This window comes from Poecile atricapillus, chromosome 28 (assembly GCF_030490865.1).
Source record: "Poecile atricapillus isolate bPoeAtr1 chromosome 28, bPoeAtr1.hap1, whole genome shotgun sequence".
In the NCBI taxonomy this organism is placed as follows: Eukaryota; Metazoa; Chordata; class Aves; order Passeriformes; family Paridae; genus Poecile; species Poecile atricapillus.
In genome coordinates, this window is record NC_081276.1 from 2,677,359 (window position 1) to 2,700,978 (window position 23,620).

The window sequence follows — 23,620 nt, forward strand, 5'->3', positions numbered from 1 at the left end:
GGAAGCAGGGAGTGGGCTCAGCTTCCCCTGGAAGTGGCTTGGGCATGGCAGTGGCCGGGCCGTGGGTGACAGGGCTATCTCCTGGGCCAGGGGCAGGTCCTCTGGGAGCCTCTCTGGGGACACCCTGGAGCTTGGCATCCCTCTGTGCTCCCCAAATCCAATTTTGAGGCTGGGAGCAGGGCAGAGGGATGCTGGTGCCAGGGAATGGAGAGAGGGATCACTACAGCACATCTCAGACGACAGGGCAGAATAGAGCAGAGCCAGATGGGCACAGCAGGACATGGTGGGGGTCTCCCCTGGGCTCTGCATCCCCCAGGGCATCCAGGCCTTGGGTACCAGGGACTCCAGAGGGATGCTCAGGACCCAGACTACAAAACACCCCTCAACTCCCTCCCTCTGCCCATGGCTGGGGCAGGCTCGGATGTGTCCCCGCTCCCTCGGGCAGACCCTGGCAGTGCCCCAGCAGTACCTGGGCAGAGCTCACTGCTGCTTGCAGGTGGAGAGCTTGCGGATCTTGCTGCTGGCGGAGCAGGCCTTGCGGGAGGGGTTGGAGGAGGCGCTGGCCCGGCGCTCGCCCTTGGCCCTGGTGCTCAGCTGCCCCGGCTCCGTCCCGTTCATGCACACGGCCTTGGGCAGCCCCTTGCCGCGGCTCTGCCCGTTCTGCCCGGCCTCCTCCTCAGGCACCTGTCCTGCAAGGGAACGGCCACAGTGAGGGGGTGGCAGCAGAAGCTCAGGGAGCATCCCCTTCCCGGTGTCCGGGATGGATCCTGCTCCTGAGGAAAATCTGAACCTGTTCCTGCACCTGAGAGGAGCGCAGGGGAGGGATCCCCAACCCAGGATGTGCAAGGCTGGGAGCCTGAGACTGCACCTCCCTGCTCCCCTCGAGGACTGGTTTGGTCCCCAGCACAGACACAGTGTCCCCTCCTCCCCAGACTGTGTGCCCTGCCCCAGACCTCAGGCAGCAGCCTGGATCCCCTGGGGAGCAGAGGGGCAGCGGTGGATGAGGTCATTCCCCTTCCTCCTGCCTTCTCTGCAGGTGCCAGCCCCAGGTACCAACTTTGGGGTACCCAGGGGCTGTGTGTGTTTGCAGAATGGGGCAGTGCAGTCTCTCCCAGCAGGGCTGGGCTTCAGGTGTGTCACTGTCCCCTGAGGGAACACCCTGATGGGTGTCATCAGCCCCTCTCCCTCCTCAGCTCCCTGTGACTCAGCAGAGCAGGTGAAGAGCCATTTCCAGAGGCATCTCCTGCTGCCACAGCCGGACCTTGGGTCACATCCCCTCACTCGGGGAGTGACAGGGGGATGTGGCTGCATCCCGGGATGCTCCCACCGGGACATGGCGCAGCCCCCAGCCCAACACCAGGCTGAGGAGAGGCTTCCTCAGGCCCCTGGCTCCCCCCCACCGGATCCAGCCGAGGCAATTTCCTTCCAGCAGGAACGTCACGCTCCAGGGCCCTTCAGTTATGACTCAGAGGTTTGAGTGGAAGCAAAGGCTGTAAGACGATTATGTATAATTTTCTTTAAAGGATGCTCAATCCTTTCTCCGCCAAGGCCGGGCGGGACGTCAGCTCCGCTTGCGCCAGCATCACCCCACTGCTGGGAGCTGGGGGGGACACACAGGGGTGGTGGGAGAGCTGCTTCTCCTCTGGGGGAGCACAGTGGGGGTCTCTCCTCAGACCCCTGTGCCTTGCCACATCATCCCTGGCCACTGCCAGAGATGGGGAGGGAGGGGTGGGTGCATCCTGGGTTACACGTGCAATCCATTCCCTCCTGGATCTCCCCCTGTATCCATCCCAATGGCTCCCAGTGTTGCCACAGCTCCCAATCACTGGCTTGTGGCTGCTTAGCAGAGCACTCCTGCCACGAGAACAGACAGGGACTGACTGGCCAGAGACAGCTCCTGGTTCTGGGCACCCACCCCTGGCCCTGCTGGAGCTGGTGGCACTACAGAGCAGCACAGCTCCTGGCCCAGCTCACCACAAGGGCTGTAGTGATGGGGGTGCTCTGGTCCCCCCCAGAGCATGTGCCAGTGCCTCTGGCACTCTGGAAGTCACTGGCACAGCAGGAGGCTCAGGAGCACAAAACTCATGGCCCTGCTATGGATTCCTCCAGTGCCTGGCCCCTCTGGAGGGGGGATGGCTGCAAAGGGCTCAGGGGTCCAAGTTCTAGAAGAACACACCGGCCCCAGAGCCCCCAGGCATGGGGCTCCCTTGGGTCAGCCTGGCTGCAGCCCCCCAGAGCTCCAGGTTTTTCCTCCCATCCCTCCATCCCACCAGCACGACTGCAGAGCCTCAAACAACCCCATTCAGAGCAAAGCTGAGCACTTCTCCTTCCCCTCCCTCGGCTGAACTCGGGCCAAGTCAATTAACATTTCTGACTGGGGAGGGAAAAAAGAATCTATCCAAACAGCTCATTTGTCTTTTGTGTGACTCTTCTCTCCTCCCCTCCTTCCTTGCTTCAAAAGCACAGTCCCGGGAGTCTATTATGGATACCAAGGAGGGAGGTGAATCGTGAGCTAATTTTACCTCCTTCACCAATGACAGTTGCTGACGTTCAAATTAATGAAAATAAAAATTCAGCACGGGCTGAAGTCTTGGCAACTGCTGCCCCCGCGGAACCGCTGACCCAGCGCTGTGTCTGCCCGAGCAGCTCCTGCCCACCTCACCCTCACCACGAGCAGGGCTAAAAATAAAATAAATAAAGGGAGGGCTGAGAGAGGAACCAGGAACGTGGCTGCTCATCCCTGCTCATCTCTGCCACCCCTCACATTCTTAATGGCTCTGCATCCAGCTCATTCAGGCACCAAAAAAGGTTTTGAAATAACACCACAAAGAGCTTTTGAATTGCTGTTTGTCAGACTGAGCACACAGGCACCATGAGCAGCCAGGAATGCACCTTCCTGAGCACCAGTCTTGGCTCAGAAGCTCCAGTCCTGGCTGTATTTTCCAGCCTCAGACTGAAAAATTCAGGAGCAGGTGCTGCAGGATGGGGCTGCAGCAGTGGAGGGGTTAATGTAGGACAGGAAAGAGCAGAGCTCAGCCTCTAGACCTGAGACAGCACAAAAGCAGCAGGACCAGCACATCCCTTCACTGCATGAAGAGTGGGGAGAGGATTCTGCCTCCAGGCCACAGCCTTCCTCTCCTCCATCCTCTCCCTGCACTTCCCTGCATGGGATGTTTAACACCGATTGAACCAGGGGCTTGGAACATTTACATCTCCCCACAGAGCTGCATGAATCTTTAAATAACCCTTTAAAAATGAAAGCACTTCCTCAAAGCCCCTTCTTCCTCTGAAGAACACAGGATTTAATGAGGTTTCCTCTTTCCCCCCCCATCAAACCCACCCCCACCCATGAGTCACTCACACTCCTGCTCTGGCTGCCCAGCAGAGCCACAGCTGAGCTGATCTCCCATGTACAAGGGGGCTTTTAATTTATATTTTAATATGGGATCGCTGCTAGAAATGCAGCACTGGGCAGGTTCAAAGGGATGCTGCAGGAAGACTTTGGTGGAAAAATTCATATTTATTCCCTCTGCAGCTGCCCCCATCTCTGCAATGCCCCACAAACCCACCGAGGGTCTGTGCTGGGACCCTCCTCACCCTGCTCCTCCCACGAGCGTGTTCCCAGTGTTGAAGGGATTCCTGCCCACCACAAACACTGCACATCCCACCTCAGCAGCCCCTCTCATCCTTTAGGTCCCTAATCCCTCTGAAACAGCACAAATTACATAGAGAACATGGAAGATCTTTCAGTAATCTGCCTGTCATCTGCCATGACAGCTCTGATTTGGGTTTAAACGCCACTGTTTGTGTGAGGAGGGTGAAATTCCTGGTGTCACTGCTCCCATTGTGATCCTTAACCTCAGACACCTTCCTGCATGGGGCTCACCCTGCTTGGCTGGGATGGACATGGAGCTGAGGAAGGCAAGGGCCAGGCTGGGACCAGTCTCCCAACATGCAGGGAATCCCCCAGGTGTGCCACATACCCTGGAGACAGAGTCATTTCAGAGCTCTGCTCACAAATAATTCATTCTAGCAAAACTGGTCCAAAGAATTAACTGTGCTGAACAGCAGAGTCCAGCAGCAGCTGTTCCTGGGAGAAGGGAAGAAGCTGGCACAGGGGTAACACCAGGAGGGGCATCCTGGTTGATCAAATCAAGGACTGAGGAATCTGGAGCACCATGGCTCATTCACACCATTCCACAACCAAGAATCTCCTCCTCTGCTGAAAGGATTATTCGGATCTCGAGGCCTTTCCTAAATAAAGCTTTAAACACAAAAAAATCCCCCCCCCCCACTTCTCCCCTACCTGGTACTGTGAAGTCCTGAGTGTAGATGATATCATCTTCAATGTCATACAAGTCATCATCCTCTTCCTCATTGTAGCCATGCAGATCTTCCAGGTAAGGCACCGCCGTCATGCTCCTCCACCTGTCCTTCGTCTCGGGGCTGGGAGGGATGGGCACCAGCGCCTCTGCCTGAGCGTGTTTCTTCCTAAACCAGCTGCAGAGAGCCCGAGGGCAGAGCTGGGTCAGTGCACAAGGCATGCAGCAGGCCTCCAGTGAGGATGGCCCCAGCCCACCCCAATATTCCAAGCTGAGAGCTCCACCCACGGCAGGTCAGGAGGAACTAAAAGGTCTGGCCAGGTGTCAGGATTGGAGTGTGCTGAAGGACACACTGGGAACAGGAAAGGAACAGAGGGACAGGCACAGAGGGCAGCTCAGGACCATTCTCTCCATCACCAACTCCAGCCCAAACTACCTGCAAGTCAAAACACATCAGCAGAGCTGCCAGAGCTCCTGAGTTTTATTATCCAAGCAAGCAGGACAGAAGGAACTTCCCCTATCCTGAAGCTGAGGTTGATCCAGCCCAACAGACACAAGTTTGCAGGATCCCAGCCTGAGGAGAGGGGCAATTACTGCAGCAGTTTCCTCTAAAAGCCAGTTTGCACCAAGACCACAGCAGAAATGTTTTTACTTTATCTTTTTATCCCCCCCTGTCTCAAGGGACTCCTATCACCACCAAACCTTGTGCTGCCATCTGGCCAGGAAAGGATATCGGCTCCAAAAGCTGTTCTTAATCAGATCAGGAATCCAGCAAGCTGCTTCCCAGCAGCATCCCAGAGCCAGATGGGATAAACCTCTTAGGTTTTCATCGTACTCCCATAGCAGAGCTCTGACTCCAGACTGTCTGGGACATCTCCCAGTGCTGCATGTGGGCACCCAAAGTTTCCTGGAAGTGCTGCTTGAGCCTCCACACTCCCAGTGAGCCCCTAAATAGGGGTGGGAACAGAGATTCCTCCAAACCCAGGTACCTCTAACACACCTTTCCAGCCCACACAATCCTGATGGGACACAAGTGCCTCCACCCTGCAGTTGGCATCCAGTAACTCCTGGCCTCCAACCACGGAGGAGGGCCTGAGCCAGCCCAAGAACTCTCACCAACCTGAGCCATCTGGTTTTTATCACCTCAGTTCCAAATTCCTTTCAGGAAGGAAGGCTGAAGGCACCTCCTGCGCAGAGCTGTAATTATCATTTTGTTCTAGTCTTACACTGCTTTGACAGTCGGCCTAAAAAAAAAGTGGGATTCTAACAAAACTATCAGGAAAAGCGAGGAGTGAGGAGATAAACAAATGGAAATGCAGCTACTGGGACGAATCAGGCAGGATTCAAGGGAGGGGTGAACTCTCATCCAGAAAATGCTTCACCATCAGCATCTTTAAACTGTTTTCTCTGCAGCAATGGAGTTTTGGAGCCGGGCAGCCCCTTGTCTGCAGGGAGGGAAGTGTTGTTTGGGGAGAGGGACAGGAATTGCTGCAGATCTCAGCTGGCAGTTGTCACCTCTGGTCCCTGAAGGGGCACTACAGGAGTTAAGCAAAGCCCATCCCAGCTGCTGGACCAGCAGGAAGGGAGCAGGACCAGAGTAACTGGATTCTGGCCCAGGGCTCCTCACAGATCCCAAGGATGGCTTCCTTGGATGGGTTCCTTGGTGACGTGCACGGCACACCGCTCTCCTAATCGGATCTATCCATTTCCCTTCCTTGGAGACTCCGCTCATCGAGGAAGCGACTGCCAAGACAGCAAATCCAGCCTGGGCTGATCCAGCCTGGCAGGATCAGCAGAACAGGGGCAGAGGAGCAGCTGGTTTTGCCAGGGGCACTGGGGCTTGAGGGATCCAAACTCCACACCAGAGACCCTGGGAGAAGGGAATATCCAGGACAAATGAGATCAGAGTGACTGCTGTTAAAAGGAGAATTTTAAAGGGAAAAAGCCTGGAAGTCTATGGCAACTGGTGTTTTTATTTTGCTGTATTTCAGCTCTGCCTCACTCTTCCCTCCTGTCCTACTTACCAGGAGAGTAAAAATAGGTTTTTATTAGCAGCAGAAACCTGAATCACTGTACTCCAGTCATTATGCTTCCATCCTCCGGGAGGTGATTTCAAACACTTGCATATGCATATATGGTAATGAGGATAGAGAGTGAGAAGAGAAATCCATTGAAGTTCTAAGAAAAATCAAAGACCTCTTGGAAGGAGCCTCGAGCAATTCTGTACAGAATAGTGGAGTATTTCCTGGCAAGGATTTTCCAGCAGGGACAGATATTCCGCTTTCTGTGCTGGTGCTGGAGGTTGTCACTGAAGATTTGCTCTTCAGCTGAGGACCACTGGCTCTTGGAACACCCTCAGCTGCCTCAGGAAGCCACTGCCTGAGCCAGAAAGCAGCACTGCCTGGTCAATGATGGCCATGACATAAAGCCCCTCCTCGACGCTGCCCTCACCACCGCCCAAAACATGGGCTTGGTGTGAGCTCTGCTGATGAGTGCCCTGTTCCACCAGTTTTTCCCAGTTTCAGGGGTGTTTCCTGAGCCAACTGGACTGGCAGACACAGTTACCTGGTGCTTGTGGCAGCTGCTTTAGCCCTGAGGGCGAAGAAAACATTTTGGGTATCTCAGAAGCGCCCCTTGTGCAGAACATCCCTCTGCAAGAGGCAGATTCCTCTCTGGTCTCTGTTTCAAAGGGCTGGGAGTAGCTTAAAATGCTTCAGAGTGAAGGCACAAGTAGTAAAGGATTATTTCTTCCTATTCCACAAGCTCACTGAGGCGCCTGCAAAGCTCAGAACCCCCGGCCAGCAGCGGCACAAGCGTTAATTGTGATCCTGCCAGGCAGAAGTGGTGCCCAGACGGCTGCTGTCAGCCACAGGGAGATAAGACAGCAAGGGTCAAGGACTGAAGGAAAAAGAGGAATGTGGGTTGCCCAGTGCTTAATGAGCCCAGTGCTTGGTTTGCAGCTCCCAAGCTCAGATCTCCCATCACAAGTCCTCCCTCTGCTCTTTTCAAGTCCTGGTATAAGCAAGGTTAAAATAAGAATCTTGTAAGCACAGCTGCAGCTTTCCAACACTCCCAGCTATTCACTTCCCATTTGGGTCACAAACATTGCAGTTGGCTTGGTTTGCACAGGGATGGTTTTCTCTGAGAGCAGATGCCAAGCTGCAGATCCCTGCCCTGCCAGCCAGGGTCAGGAGGAGCGATTCTCCACCTCCTGTGATGCCATGTAAGGGCCTCGAGCTCCCTGGAAGGTCACTGTCACCACAAGCAGCAATGAACAAGGTTCCAGTTTAGCTCAGCTCCCTCACAGGCAATCGTGGAAGGCACAAAATGTCCCAGGGAAAGGCAACACACGCCAGCAATGTCCCTGCAATCACTACTCCAGCTCTTGTTGGATCAAGAGATGTCCAAGCTCTTCAGTCAGGTTCAGAACAAACAGAAGTGTGAAAACAGCAGTTTCTCCCAGCTGCTGGTAGGACCACTAAAAGTGGCAGGGATGGCTCAGACTCCTACAAGGAGTTCTGGAGACTCAGTCCTTTAACACACATTACAAAACTGATTTGCAGAATGTGGGTAAGAGAAGGAAAGATCCCTTCCATGTGCTGCCAGAGGGTTGAGAAGATTGAGCCAGGTGCCTCAGGAAGGAAGAGGAATGCTCCTTTGTGTCCTGCTGAGGGGAAATCACTGCCTGGCACTACAGGGAAGGGATGGGGAAAGCCCACGAATGTACAGGCAACAGCAGAGGCTCAGAGAAACCCCCCTCCCTCCCTTAAAGGGAGCCCAGGAGCACAGCCAGCCCCTGAAAATGAGCCCTGAGCAGCACCATACAGATTTCCAAGGGGTTTGGTACCCAGGTTTGAACAGCACAGCATGCCAGAGCCACACTCCAAACCCCAGAGGTGCTGGGGAAGGCAGCACAGCAGCTCCAGGAGGGCAGGAGGAGACCCCAGCCCTGCAGGTTAATTTGCACCTCCACTAATAAAAGGTGGAAGTGCCTCCCCTCTCGTGCTATGAACTCCTGCAATCGGATCTGCGCCTGAACAAATTAAGTGTGACACTTGTGGAGAGGGAAGGGAAGATGGTTGCCTTGGAAACAAGGGACAGAGGTAGAATTCTGCATCCACTTCATCACTTTAAGTGCTGCAGCAGGTCAGTGAATTAGTAACAAAACGCAATGTATGAGCAGGAAGCCCTTCAGCAAAAGCACAGGGCAGAGGGGAGGTGGTGGATAATCCATAGGGAGGAGGTTGCAACTCCCTGGCTCTTGGCAGCTTTTCTTCCCTGCCCTACAATCCCCATCCCAGGAGCACCAAATATTCACAGAACTGAGCTACCAGCACTGGTTTTTCACTGAACATCATCCCACTCGGATCCTTCAAGGGAAAGCAGGTTTTCAGGCTCTTCCACTGCTATTCAGGGGTTGACTTCTAGCAGTTCCTAAGCTCTGAGATGACAGGCTGGGAGAAGTTTAACTCGTTTCAATTTCCAGCTCCAGGTCTGCTCTGCACAGACCGGGTTGAACAGAGCAGCATTTTGCTTTGTCCCACTCCAGTAAAAGTGCAGAGACAGGAGTTTGATGCAGTTCAGCTGCAGGAGTGAGGAGGGAGGAAGGCAGCTGGCAGGGATGAAACTCAGCAGACTCTTCCTCCAGCATTCCTTGGCTGCTGCAGGCCAAAAGCATTTGGAATAGCTGACAGGAATAATGGGAGGAATGGCTGGATTACCATTGCTGGGCTGCCTGGATGCCTTCCCTGCCTCCCTGCAGCTCTGGAACAGCACTCTGTGCTCCCTTGATGCTGTCTCTGTGCCCCTGAACCACTGATTTTATCCCTGATCCCACTGCAAGGGCCTTCAAGCTTCATGGAAGGTGAAGTGGGAAGGATGGATCCTGAGCCCCAACTCTGTGACACCTCCCTTGGGATCACCCTTCCCACAGGGCAGGGGAACACTGTCCCCACCATCCTGACACGAGCCTGGTCCAGCAGCCTGAGTGCAAAACTGCTGCCTGGGGGCTGCTCCTGCTGATTCCAGAGCACTTTGATGATCCTGACTGTCCATATGAGTGAGTCCCTGGGAACAGCAGCTCAAAGACATAAAAGGAGACTTCCAGCAGCATGGAAAGGCACGGGGTGATTCTGGTTTGAGACGGGATCCATCCCAGCAGGGCAGCCTGGGGAAGTTGCTTGATGTTTCTCTGATTTAGTTCCTGTCTTTAGCACATGCTTTTGGGAGGAGGAGTAAAGAGAAACCCACAATCATTAATGATTTACTCCCCCCCAACACATGAAATTTAAAGGTTCTAGAAATCAAACCTCTTCTTACTAAAGTGCTTTCCCAAACCCCTCTGCCAATACCCGAATGGCTGCCTGCTGTCCTGACGGCTGTGTTCCATTTACACAGAAAAAAACAGGGTCAGGTTAAGCATCAGGGCTAAGCTTCTATTTAAAGAAAAGGCAGGAGAACCAAGCTCCGGATTCTTTAGCACAAAAAGAAGCTGGACAGACACATCCAAGGCCCAGGCCGCAAGATCTGCTGTGCTTGATGTAATTACTAGATGCCACAGCAGGAGGAAGGAGGCAATTACTAATAGGGGAGAAAAGCCTGTTAAGAAGCACTGGCTAAGCTCACACAAAACTAATAAGAGCCTAAGCCTTGGAAATGCTTCTGGGTTTGCAGGTAGAGCCTTTTCTCAGCCCCTCTCGGTGCTGTGGGATGAAAAGCCTTGGCACAGCAGCTGAGGAGCTCGGTGGCTGCCCCGTGCCAGAGGCGTGCTCCAGTTTCTCTGGCTTTCTAACTACAGGCAGCGTCTCTGGAGACCCCTCTGTGCTTCCAGCTGGGCAACACTGACACAAAAAATCACTGCCACGTGGGAAGAGGGTAAAAAGGAGTATCTGGGGTTGGGGAACCAGCTCCATCACCCAGCAGTGACCCATGAGGGCCCAGGGCAGTTCCTGAGCTCAGGGGTGGCCACTGCAGCCACAGGAAGGGAAGTGCTTTTAGTGCTTTTCTTAACACCTACAGATGACTCCATAGACTTAATTCCTGCTTCCTTGCAGTGCTTCCTGACAAAGCATGGCAGGCTGATCCCCTCTGGTCATGGCCACTGGTACTGAGAGGCACGTGCAGGGAAAGGCAGCCTCGAATGGAAGACGCCTGCACCCGTCAGCACCCAGAGGCCCTGAAACAACCCAGGCACAGGGCTTGGCAACTACAAAAGAGTCATCCTTACAATTAATTGATTGCCTGGGCAGCTCCATAAACCCAGCCCCTCCAGCCCTGCTTGCACTCTGGTCCCTCCAATCCCTGTTGGAGCTGGTCCCATTCGCTCTCTGTGGAACCCCAATGCACTCCAGGCCTCTCAGGTTCTGGCTGTGGCTCCTTGGGCACCTCCCAGGGACCCCCACCTCTTTTGGCTTTTGACCTGCTTTTTTGGCGCTGTTCCTGCAGCATGGACTGGGCTCAGCACCACCCTGGATCACATCCTTGCTTTTAACAGCTCCCAAAAGGATCTGGGCAGGCTCACAGGACGAGCAGCTGCAGTCCAGAGGCAGCTCTGCCTGTCCTCAGAAGCACTTCCCATTCCAAGAGGAGATAAGCTAATGCAGCCTCCGCAGTGAAGCAGCCTCATGATGCTTTTTGTTCTTGTACTTTTATCCGCCCAGGAAATCTCTGCTCGGAGCCAGCTTGTTCAAACAGATCCTTAAAAAAAACCCTCAGTGATAACGGGGCATTTCCCCCCCTGACTATGGCACGGAAAATGGGGGAGGATATGGGGGAGGGAGGACTGTGATATTAAAGAGAAAGAAAAAAAAAAAATTTCCTATTGTCCTGGAATGCTTTTCCACATACTGGCTCCATATGGAGCAAATACCAGGGGATATTTCTGTCCCCAGACTGGCCAGAACTAACACACGTTGCTGAACAGTCCTACTTCAATAACACAGCCTTCAGGACCTCCTGTTCTGCTCCATTAGTACTTGCTGGCCTCTGGAAAAAATTATCCAGAACCCTTAATTATCCAGAAGCAGGCACGCCACAAACAGACTTCCAACATATTCCTTATTTACTGGTTAGCAATTCCAGTGCTTCACCGGATGCTCTAATAGGAGGAAAAAAGCCAAGTGGAGGTTGCCAGAGCCCCAGCAGAGCTGGAGGAAGGAGATCTAGTGACTTCCATGTGTCTGCTGTCAAAAGGAAACAGAAGGTGAGAGCAGGAGCACAGGTACAGGAGGAGCAGGAAGAGAAGGACTGGTAACACTCACTTGTGCTGCCTTATCTGCTGTATTGAGAACCTCTTGGCTGGGTCGTATTCAAGCATTCCTGAAAAGAAGGAAAAAAGTCCAGGTGTGACCACAGACACTCAGCTGAGTCAAAGGCAGGAAGCACAAAGCTCTGCCCTTCCCTCCCCCTCCCTCCTCGACAGCCATGCTGTGTCCAGTCCTGGCACAGCTCCAGGCAGGATTTGCTCCATTGGCCACGGGAAACTCAGCACAAAATCCCAATCCCATTTTTGACCTGTTCCAGTCTGTTCCTCAGCTTCCCACCAGCAAGGCAGACAGAGCCCTTCCCTCCCTCCCAGTGCAGGGACTGAGGCTTGTCCAGCCCTCAATCACAGCTCCAAGAAAGTCTCCAAGATTTAGCATTTCAGAGCTAATTCCATTAAACCTCCTCCATGGAAGAGCCAAAGCCTCAGGCACAGTGTGGGACCACTTGCTCAGTGCCCCAGATCCTCTGGTCTAGTGGAATTCTAGAATTCTATTCTGAGGTGCAGCCAGGGAGAGCAAATAAAAAAAAAATCATCCTGCTGCCCATCCCTGTGCCCTGGCCAGGACTTGAATTTCTGGGATCATCTGCTGAGGTAGCTGGGGTGGGTGGCAAGCAGAGTGGGGAGAGGAAAAGCAGCTCATCCCTATTCTCTTTGGGAAAGAGGGAGGAGGATTCCTTAAACAGCCTCCTGGGATGCCCACTCTGCTCCACTGCCTTTCAGAAGCTTCACAGCTCAACAGAAGGGAAGGAGCAAATTTTGCCATATTCTTCAGAAATGAGCCAATGGAACCCTGAGAGTTTCATCCAGCAGCATCCAAGAGATTCTCCAATGAAGGTTCCAGGAATTTATTCACCTAATAAACATTAACAAAGCCTGGCTGAACACTACAAGGAATTTTGCTTTTACTGGATGATCCCCTGTTGCTCCTGCACTGTCAAGTCTTGCACAGGTTGCATGAAGAATGAGGGTTTGGAGATGGGTTGGAAAAGGAGGAACCCATCTCCAGCAACCAGAAAATTCTGGAAAGCAGCACTCACTGTCAAACAGGAATTGAGACAATCAGGACAGGAGCAAACAGTGCAGAGTGCTGGGGAGAGCCACGACAAGGACACACTGAGAACACATCTGAGTGGACACTTGAGAAGTGAGGGATGGAAAGACACATCCTAGTACAAGCAGGAAGCTGCAAGGGCCTTGCAGGTCAGATCCTACAATTCAAAGGTCACCAAAGAGATAAATCACCACAGCACATGTGATACCAAAAGTTGCTCCAGAACATCTGCCCTGTCAGTCTGTTCATATCACATCAGATCAGGACATGGGCAGAGAGGGGGGATAGGACAGTACAGTGGGGAAAAACTTAAAGTTATTTTGCCGCCAGAACCCAAAATACACTTTGCCCTGGCAATTTGGGAAGGTTTATCCATGCTGGTGACAGCATTAAGAGCTTTAAGGCGGATGGGATCACTACTGACCCACATGACATCACAAGAAGTAGGTTAAAGCAATCCAGGAAGAGCTCTCCAGGTCACAGGTCAGGTTCCTGGCTCAGGAACTCGAGGCACTGGAGTCCTCAGAGCCCAAGTCCTCAGAGTTTTAGATTGTTTGGACTTGGTTTTGAAGGTCTTTGAGGATGGAAACTCTACAAACCTCCCCCCCGGCACTGCAACATATTCCAGAGCTCAACCCTAGCAGCAAAGGAGTTTTCTCACGTTCAGATGGAATTTCTCCTCACCTTACAGAAAAAGAAATAAGTTCAGAGGAAAAAAAAAATAAAATCCCACACCTAATTAAAGAACCTATTAATAAGATGATCAGACAGTTTCACAGCTGAGCTGCCCAAATGAGTTTTTTTTTTCTTTTTAAGAAATAGGGCTGCAAAGAGCTCTCACATGAAGTTTAGGGGACAAGAGCAAGTACTGGGTTCTCTTATTAGTGTAGTCAGAAACAAAGAAGTCAGGACACCACCCACTCCCCCCACTGATTTATTTAAAAAACACACTTGAAGGTGTTTTTGAAATTTAAGGCATTTACCAGATGAAACCAGTACAAGCAGGAGGAGAAGTTTAAGGTAAATGATTAAAAGAGGCCCAAGAACAGTAGTCACAAACAACCATGGCACAGGGAGCTGTTGCTCTCAAGCCATTAAAAAGGCAGAATGAGAATAATGGAGGGAAAGGAATTTTTACTTCAATGAAAAATGACCGCATTTGGGGCAACATTTGAAAGAAAACGTAAAGTGCCCTTGCTGAAAATGTACATTCATGCATTCAGCTCTGAGTCACTCGTGGCAGCTCCGTGGCTCAAGTCCTGCACTGAAGAGAGGCTTCAGCAAGACAAAACATCATGTTCTATTCACCAGGCAAGTCATCCCGGAGCGTCTGCCCGCAGCAGCCGCCGCTTGCGGCCATTTAGGGTAAAGACTTCCCTGGAGTTTATCTGCGAGCAGGGATGGGAGAGGCTGTGCCAGGGAACACTTCAGGAGGCCCAACTCCAGCCTCTGCTCCCCAGTATTCCCAGAGGATTTGCTGTGCCCTTACAGGGGTGTCACAGAATCACTGAGTCCAACCTGCGGCTGATCCCTGACTTGTCACCCAGAGCAGAGCACTGAGCTCTGAGCTCTGAGCTCTGTCCAGGTGTTCCTTGGAGATGGGGGCTCCAAACCTCACTGGGCAGCCCTTTCCAATGACTGACAAATCCTTCCATGAGGAAATTATTCCTAAAATATGAAGTCCTCTCATTGACAATTATCAGGTATTAAAGTGATAAGAACAGACTCCACACAGTCGTGCCCAGACCGGGGTATCGTGTCCTCTGCAGCACATCAACAGCTTCAAAACCCTTTCAAATCACATCAAGTGACAACCCAGAAACTGGAGATCATGGATCTGCCCTGAGCCCACACACTCAGTGATCCTGGACTGGCACAGCTCCAGGGCAGAATTCCTGGAGTTCAGAACACAGGACAGTCTCAGGTGCGGGCCTGGAGAAGCAGGAAGAAATCCAACAGCAAGGTTAATGAACTCAACCTGGATTCCACTTCAGTCTCCAACTTGGATCAACATTTAACAACCACTGTAAAAGCAGTGTGAGGCCAGTCTGTAAATGAGGCAGGACCTTCTCCCCCTGCCTGCACTCAGCTGGCTGTTCTGGCCACAAACTCCCTCTGCAGGCAAATCTCGAGCCTGTGATCCAGGACAGGCCTCTGGATGTGGCAGTCCTTGGGGACTCCTGCCACAGCAGAATTAAAGCATCCCACTGTCACCAGGACACAGCCTCTCACTGTCCCAGCAAGGAAAGGTCATGGAAGTGAGAAAACAAACTGCTAAGGATCCAACCACCATGTCCCAGGTCACAGGGCTTGGAAATCAATCCACATGCTGATTAATGCAGAGCTGCAGCCTCAGAGCTTCCTCTTCCAGTAAAAGTCTATTAGAGCAGGAGGAGGAAAGCTGACTTTGTGCATTTTTCTGGTCCAGAAGCAAAGTGCACAAGAGTTGATAAGACATGGGCAAATGCTGCCAGAAGAACCTTAAGGTTATTTATAAACTCTTCCACTCTGACACATCTCTCCTGACTGCACACACAAAACAGCACCAGCCCTTCTTTCCATCCCTGAAGAGTATAAATAAAGCTTCATCCCTGATTAGGGAGACAAAATGAGGAGCAGCATCCCAACTAATCTGGAGGATATACTGTCATGCGAGTCTCTCTACAAGCCAAATACCACTGAAGCTTTAAGTCCTCTAAACTCTGCTGTTCTGGAAAAGGGGAACAAAGATAAGAACAAGCTCAAGGGGAAGAAAAAGTAAAGATGCACTACAAAAGTAGTCAACAGAAGAACAAGAAATCCTTACAAAGTGTGTTTGTGTTTGCTTCACAGCTCGGCTGTGGGGCCTGTGGTCAGCACAGCCTTGGCAGACAGAGGAAATGAGCACTTTGCTGCACTGAATTCTGTCTCACTCAAACCCAGACCAGGCGCTCACAGCCCTGTGAGGGCTTTTAGAGCCTTTCAAAGAAACACAAAGATGAGACAAAACCGCCAGAGCGACAGAGCTGAGCTGGGGGTGTCTGTGCTGCTCACACAAACACAGCCATTGACAGTATCCACAGGCCATGGATTCAGCTCCAGCCTGCTGCAGGAGGAGTGGGCACCGACCAGGAAATGCAGATGTTCAGGAGGAAAAGCAGGAACTAAATAAAGGATCCAGGTTTGTCACCATAGCTACGTGGTGCCACCACTGCACAGCTCAGCCCTGGGCCTCAGCAGATGCTGGGGAGCTGCTCAGGCCTCCAGAGCAGGCAGAGCTGGGGCAATCCCACCCCAAAATTTATCAGCCTCGAGGCCACCTGGCATGCTGACCACTGGAAAATGTGTCTTACACCAAGCAAGTGGAATATCAGAAGGTTTTGCCAGCTTTTGTAATGTAGCAGCTTGTACACAGCAAAATGAGGGGTGGGAGACTGTTCTCAGGTGGGAGAGAGGACAGGAAAAGGGATCCTTAGGGCTTCCCACTTTCCTGAAGGAAAGGGGTGTAGCCACCTCCTCCCAGACAAGCTCCTCTCCTCACCAAACCCACTCAACTCCCACCTCTGTGGTGCACAAGCACAGAAGGGATGCAGACAGACAAACTGACAGCAGTGAGGATGCAAGAAGAGACTCAGGCTGTAAGAGATGGACAAAGGGCACCAGATTCAAGGCTCCTCCATGTAAAATCAGGCAGAGGGAAGAGTAGGTAATTCTGGCTCCAGATCTCACGCAGGGGTGGGAAGAGAACTAGGAGGGGATTTATTGTGCTAATGAAGCACAAGATTTTAAGCTGTCAATATCCTCAGCACAGGAAAAGAGAAAACTGCCACGCTCCTTTTCCCTGGGGGAAGCACTAAGTGCAGCTGAGAGGCTGATCACAAACCTCCAAGAAGCTCTGCTGGATGCTTTAGGAGAACTGCTGCCGGACCAACAGGACTGCGGGATTTGCTCCATTTGGGCAATTCCCAGCTCATTAAAATGCCACATTTGGAGTCAGCAGTCAGAAGCCAAATGCCACACGGAGCTCAGGCCACTGTTCCCTGGGGCTGGCAGGTACAATGTGAAGCACATCAGGCCACGAGCAGCCGTCGTGTCGGGCTCAGCGGAGCAGCCGGATCCCGGCTGTGCCGAGCGCCATTGGAAGCGCTGCCTTATGTAACGCCTTCGGAAAGCTGCTAAAGCTGGCTAATGCTTTTGGAAACACATGGAAATAACTGATTTCATCATTGGCATGGGGCCAGGGAAGCTAAAATAGCCTCTGAGGGGGGCTGCGGGGGTCTGGCAGCTCCTTGGTGCCGAGGGGCCGGGGGAGCCCCGGCGGCGGCAGCGGAAGAACTCGGACTGACAGCACCACCTGCCGCCGGCACGGCCGGCACGGAGCCAGGAGCTGGGGCCCTGAACTGAGCCTGGAGCTGTGTCCCTGCACCGAGCCGGGAGCTGTGTCCCTGCACTGAGGCTGTGTCCCTGCACAGAGCCAGGAGCTGTGTCCCTGCACCGAGGCTGTGTCCCTGCACCGAGCCAGGAGATGTGTCCCTGCACCGAGGTTGTGTCCCTGCACAGACCCAGGAGCTGTGTCCCTGCACCGAGCCCAGAGCTGTGTCCCTGCACTGAGCCCAGAGCTGTGTCCCTGCACCGAGGCTGTGTCCCTGCACCACGGCTGTGTCCCTGCACAGAGCCAGGAGCTGTGTCCCTGCACAGAGCCGGGAGCTGTGTCCCTGCACTGAGGCTGTGTCCCTGCACCGAGCCCAGAGCTGTGTCCCTGCACAGAGCTGGGAGCTGTGTCCCTGCCCTCAGCCAGGAGCTGTGTCCCTGAACCAAGCCTGGAGCTGTGTCCCTGCACCAAGCCCAGAGCCCTGTCCCTGCACCAAGCCCAGAGCCCTGCCCTGAGCCGGGAGCTGTGTCCCTGAACCAAGCCCAAAGCTGTGTCACTGCACCAAGGTTGTGTCCCTGAACCAAGCCCAAAGCTGTGTCCCTGCTCAGAGCTGGGAGCTGTGTCCCTGCACCGAGGTTGTGTCCCTGAACCAAGCCCAAAGCTGTGTCCCTGCACCGAGCTGGGAGCTGTGTCCCTGCACAGAGCCAGGAGCTGTGTCCCTGCACCGAGGTTGTGTCCCTGCACCGAGCTGGGAGCTGTGTCCCTGCACCGAGGTTGTGTCCCTGCCCTGAGCCAGGAGCCGTGTCCCTGAACCAAGCCCAAAGCTGTGTCCCTGCTCAGAGCTGGGAGCTGTGTCCCTGCACCGAGCTGGGAGCTGTGTCCCTGCACCAGGAGCGTGGGGCCTGCAGAGCTGACACGCTGCCAGCAGGGAGGAACTCAGTGCCCCCAGCCCCTCACCAACCCCACAGAGCACAAGAACCAGGAAAACCAATGTGAAACAAACATCCCACATTTGGGGGCTGATTCCTCACAAAGAGCTGAAGAGAAAGGAAAGGATGAGCTAAGGGCTGAGGAACATGGCTGCATCTGCCTCTTCTGCTGCTGAGGAGGCACTGGGAATGCTGGTCAGGCTCTCCCACAGGCTGGAATCACATCCCAGCTCCTGCCAAAGGGGCTCACCATGCTGCTGGCTGCCCACAGCACAACTGCTGTCCTGCCTGACCACTCATCTTCCACAGGTAGAGGCTGCTCTGCACTAAACCTCAAACTGCTGCAATAAATGATGGGAGTAAATAAACCAAAACACCCCACAACTTTTTCCCCAGAAAGTGCCACTCCTGGTCCTATCCCAGGTCTGCTGTGCAACTGAGCACCTGTCACTGCTCCAATATCATGCAGCTCTGAAACTGGGGGAGGAAGAAGACAAATGGGACTGAGACAAGTAAGTCCAGAGCAGAGGTTGATGAGGAGGGACGGCAGACCCTGAGTACGCAGCGTGTGACATTAGGGAAAGCCTGGACACAGCATCTGAGTGCTCTCACTGCCCAAACATGCATCAGTGCTATCATGCCACCTTAAATTTAACCTCTTGTGGGCTTTGTCTTTAGATGTAAAAGTTTCTCAGAGCACAGGAAACAATGCAAGAACCAACTCTATACAGGAGTGGCTGCGAGCTGTGCAGGGGGTTAGAGGATTTCAGGAAAACACCAGTGCTGAAGACGTGGCAGAGTCCTGTAAGGCTGCAAGTATTACCTCCCTGACTAACAGGATCCCATACCCTCACAGGACACTTGGAAGGAAGCTCTGGCACTGTGCAAGCTGAGGAGTTGTTGTATCTGTAAGTGTTACCCTTTTGTAACCAGCTGGGAAGACTCACCTCTCAATAAGTCTGAGAGTGGAGGACCACAATCCTCTGGAATTGTGTAGTCGCCTTTCCCGATGTTTTCAAATAATTTATAGATATTATCCCCTTCAAAAGGGTACAGACCCGTTGTGATGTTGTATCTGTGAAGGCAGAAGGAGAAGCAGGATGAGAAGCAGCACACAGATACTCAGTTCTTACCTGACTATGTAAGCCAAAAGCAGTCAAGAGGAAACCAAGAGGAGTATTTGGCAATATGTGCAAAACCTCTTTAAGCTTAGCCTGCCTTCATCACAGCTTTTCATTCACAGGGGTCAAAACCACCAGGACATCTCCCTGACAGTCTGGGACAGCAAAAATTTAAAAATAAATACTGGAGATACTTGTGGTTTCTGTTACTGCCCTGGCTGTGCCTCTGGGGGCTGAGCAACAGCTGCAGAGTCACTTGTGGAGAGCAAAGATCCCCTTGTGCAGAATTACAGGTACTTTGGGGAGCATAAACCCACCCACAGAGCGAGCAGCACCCCTTCTCAGCTCCCCCCACCACACAAGAGCAGTGATAACAGAGCTGGGCCAGGACTGAGCTATCTGAGGGTATCATTAGTTAGGAAATTCCTGGGGGCTCCTGGGCACTCACAGCGTCACCCCCGCAGACCAGATGTCGACTTTAAAGCCTGAAAAGGTGTCAAGGCCATTGGCAATTTCTGGGGGCTGGAATGCTGGCGACCCTTGGCTCGTCCTGCACGTGTCGTCCTCCGCAAATGGATGCAATGCCTGTGGCAGGAGAGAACAAACAGTGTCAGGCTTCCAAGGAAAACAAACTGTGACTCCTGGAAAAGTTCCACCTGGGAAACAAAAGGGGAAAACTCCTCTACTGAACATCTATAGATGATGAGATCATGCCACCACAGCTGCCACACGCCACAGTGACAAGTCTCCCATCTCTCATACCTAAGACAGTCTCCATACAAAAAGAAGGATAAGGTTATGTAGCTTATCCTCATTTCCCCCCACTTTTGGGCTCGTCCAAGATTGACATCTTTCTTCTCTGTGCTTCCTGAGCAGAGGTTTCATGCTGTTACCAAAAGAAGTGCTTTGCCAATCGCAATAAATATTCAGAGTCACTCAGAGCACTCTGCAAGTGCAACAGAACAAAAGCCTAAATGCACAATAAATCAATGACACCACAGAGGTGACCTCAATCTAGAATGTCCCATTCTGACTTTGCTGTGCTTCTCACATACCTCTGCTACGCCTAAATCGGATATTTTTAGTGTCCCATTGGTTGTTAGCAGGAGGTTCCCCGGTTTTATATCCTTGTGGACAATCCCTTGGCTGTGCAAGTATTCTAAGCCATCTATAAGCTGACAAAAGTACCTGCAGAGAGAGGTAGAGGGGAAAAAAATCAAACACTTTTAGCCAGTAGAAAGGAGCTTTTGCTGCACTCAGAGACTCTGGGCCATCATCGTAACCCACACACAGCTTGGCAGTTGTAGAGGCAAGTGTGTCATCTCGTAATACCCAGAAATAATATTAATGTGCCTGAATTTCACTTAGGCTGTCTGTAATCTCAGAGATCTTTTAAAATAAAATGAAAATATGACCACAAAATTATGTAGTTGCCACAGATTTGCTGCTCTGCCCTGATTTGATCCTGACAATGTATTTGTATCTATTCCCAGAATTTCCAGGTTTCTTTCCTTGTGGAGTGAAAGGGGCTCCAGTTTATCCCAGCTAACTAGCCCAGCTACCAGATCATGCTGGATATTGCCAATCCCTAATCCATCCCATTAAAATATTTTCTGAGGCTGAATTGTGGCTTGACCTCAGTTAGTCAGGAGATTCCCCCCTCACAACCCTTGGCAAGGCAGGAGCACAGGGACTCAAGGGAGGCTGTTGGGCAGCTCAGGAAGTAAAACAAAAATAACAGAAAAATCAACAGAAGGGTGGTTTTCCTTCCAGAATCTAAGGGCAATCCCTGCTGGCCACTTCAAGAGCTTTTCACTTTTTTGTATGGGCGTAAAATATGAAATTATTGCACAAAGGCAGGTTTGCTTTCAAACGCAGCCTGAGCAGAGCAGAACGTGCTCTCCACTCGAGAGAACATAGTAGGGAGAGGAACAAAACTTACCCGTGAGCCTGAAACACTGGAAACCTCTTTTCTGGCACACTGTCCAGCATTTCCTGCATCCCACACACACAGTACTCCATCACCATATACGTGAGGGCAGAGTTAAGGAAGCTCCAGGGTTAACACTCCTCAGTGTTTAACATTCCTCAGATGGGCAGCAGCCCTGTCCCAGAGGGAATGGCTGCACTCCTCAGGTACTGAGGGATGCTCCTCCAGCTCCCACAGGACAGGAAAGCACCTACAGGAAAATCCTTCTGCCAAATGAGCATCTACAGCTCCGTGACCAGACCCAGAACAGGATGGGAACTCCACAGAAAAGAAGCTGGAGATCTCACAGGCATGACAGAGAACGGGGAAATACCCTGAAGTGGGCACAGAAAGTTGGGAACTGCTTGGCAGAAGAGCTGCAGCCCATTCCCCCAGCGCCCTGGGTGTTCTGCACCTCAGGTGAACAGTGAGCTCCCACCACCTTCCCCAAAGCTGGTTATTCCTCATTCCCCATCCCAAACACCCAGTTGTGTGTCCTATGGAACAGCTGCTGCTTACCCCCAGCTCCACAGGAGTATTCCAGTAGCAGGAAAAAGGATCCCTGGAGAGTTGGGAAGCTTTTTGAAACCACGCGGATAAAAGCTTTAGCCAAGAGCTGGTGGCACTTTGCAGCATTTGTTCCCTTGTAGCATATTCCAGTTTTTATCTCTGTAAGCTTTAATGTTGGGGCCAAAAAATGGGAACCAGTCTGCCTGATGCTGTGACTGCCTGTTTCCTCCTCTCCCTGGGTTTTTGAAGGCAAAGTCTGGCTTGGAGGGGTCTGGAAGAACAGACCCTGGGACATTGGGGAGTGTCCTGACAGAGCAGAGGCTGTCAGGGCTCTCCTGCAATCCTGAGCATGGTCAGTTATTCCTCCAGGCAGGTGCCTTCTTAACCTAAACCCAAAATAAATTACTTTTTCCCCCAAGAAGCCACCTGAGGTAGAAGAGGCAGAAGGAAGACCCCTGCACTGTGTGGGATCTGGGCTGAAGACTCTGCTGGCCCTTTCCAGCATGTTCCATCTACCAGCTCCAAACACTGAAAACTCATTAAATTCCTGCTCCCTTCCCCATGAGCTGCTCTTCAGAGAGACCCTAAAATACTCTAAATAAAATACCCCAAATATACCCTAAACAAGATTTTATGATGGACACAAAGACACACAGTAAATCCATAAAAGGAAGAACAGAAGAAAGAGCTCCCAAAATTCATTCCTACCCTTTCTTACTCTGGAAGAAATCTCTGAACTACTTCTATCAGAGTGATGTGGAAGACATCAACTCTCCCACTGTCAGGAGAATAACAGTGATGGTAGATAATCCAGACCAGCTCCTGGGGAGCAAAGAGGCTCAAGGACAGCCTGCCTGGGTGTCATTAACAGCCAGGCTGCTCCTCACCCCTCCCTGGTCACTGATCCACTTCAGGTTGATCAACCAGATTAGAGAACAGCCTTCCAGGCTGGAGCAGATCTATTACAGGTGCCCCAAGCTCTCAGTTCTCTTCCTCAAGGGGTTCTGCTCCCACGCTCAGCTGTACACACTGGTAACAGGATCCCTGGGATGCTGCTCATGGAACTGGGTTCATTTTCTGCCTGGATGAGCTCTCCATTCACCACCAGCTCTGCACTCCCAGACACAGCAGGCCAGCAAACAGCCCTTCAATACTAAAAGCTGTTGATATTTTTAATCCAGTCACCATAGCTTTCCCTTTCCCACAGAAAATCACTGAAGGTTTTTATTAGGTGAGTTGCTACAAGAAAGATGGAGAGGGATTTTTCACAAGAGCATGCAGTGACAGGACAAGTGGAAACTGCTTCACACTGACACAGAGGGGTTTAGATGGGAGATTAGGGAAAAAAATCTTCCCTGTGAGGATGGTGAGAACCTAGCACAGGTTTTCCTGAGAAGCTGTGGCTGCCCTTGGATGCCTGGAAGTGTCCAAGGCCAGGCTGGATGGAGCTTGGAGTAACCTGGGATAGTGGGAGGTGTCCCTGCCCATGGCAGGGGGTGGAATGGGATGAGCTTTAATGTCCTTTTAACCCAAGCCATTCTGTGACTCTATGACAAACAGCTCAAGGCTGCACTGCAATAGAACACTCAGGTGGGAACAGAATCCTTCCTTCCACAGCCCAAATTTTCAATCCCACAATGCTTGGTCTGGAAATAAAATTTTTTTATTTTTTTATCACCAAGGGGGAACGCTGACATCTCTCCCTAAACCCCAACTCTGCCTCCTGCAAGGAACCAACACAGCCCTGTGCATGACTAAAGCCCTGCCCCCAGGGCAGCCTCAGGGAAACAGTCCCTTTTCTGCTGGATCCGTTCCCAAACCTGTTCCCAGTGTGGCTGCTCAAGGTCTGCTCTGTCACAGCCCAGGACATGCAGCACAGGCAGCGCCAGCCAGGAGCTGGGAAAGGGTTTGAACAAAATCATGGATGAATTCCTGCTCCCAGTTCCAAATTCCAGAATCAGCACAGGGAGGAAAAAACTTTGTGAGAGTGTAGGAGCAGATAAAGATAAAAATAACAAAGTCGACCTGGTCTTGCAGGAGAAAAGCACTGAAAACCAGCTCTGGACCAGCACTGCTCAGAAAGTCCAGCAAGGAGCATCCTTG

General features: G+C 52.1%; 1 protein-coding gene across 2 annotated transcripts in view; it reads right to left on the reverse strand.

The window, feature by feature from the left end:
- STK11 (serine/threonine kinase 11) overlaps window positions 1-23,620 on the reverse strand; it is a 32,670-nt gene that overhangs the window by 1,463 nt on the left and 7,587 nt on the right. For both annotated transcript variants that reach the window (XM_058858427.1, XM_058858426.1), the window contains 7 exons: window positions 20,981-21,070; window positions 20,094-20,226; window positions 19,487-19,623; window positions 18,865-18,992; window positions 11,582-11,639; window positions 4,307-4,500; window positions 470-689 (listed from right to left, as the gene is read on the reverse strand). In XM_058858427.1, the coding sequence (XP_058714410.1) occupies window positions 481-689; window positions 4,307-4,500; window positions 11,582-11,639; window positions 18,865-18,992; window positions 19,487-19,623; window positions 20,094-20,226; window positions 20,981-21,070 (949 nt within the window). In that variant the 3' untranslated portion in view covers window positions 470-480. The remainder of the gene's footprint in view (window positions 1-469; window positions 690-4,306; window positions 4,501-11,581; window positions 11,640-18,864; window positions 18,993-19,486; window positions 19,624-20,093; window positions 20,227-20,980; window positions 21,071-23,620) is intronic.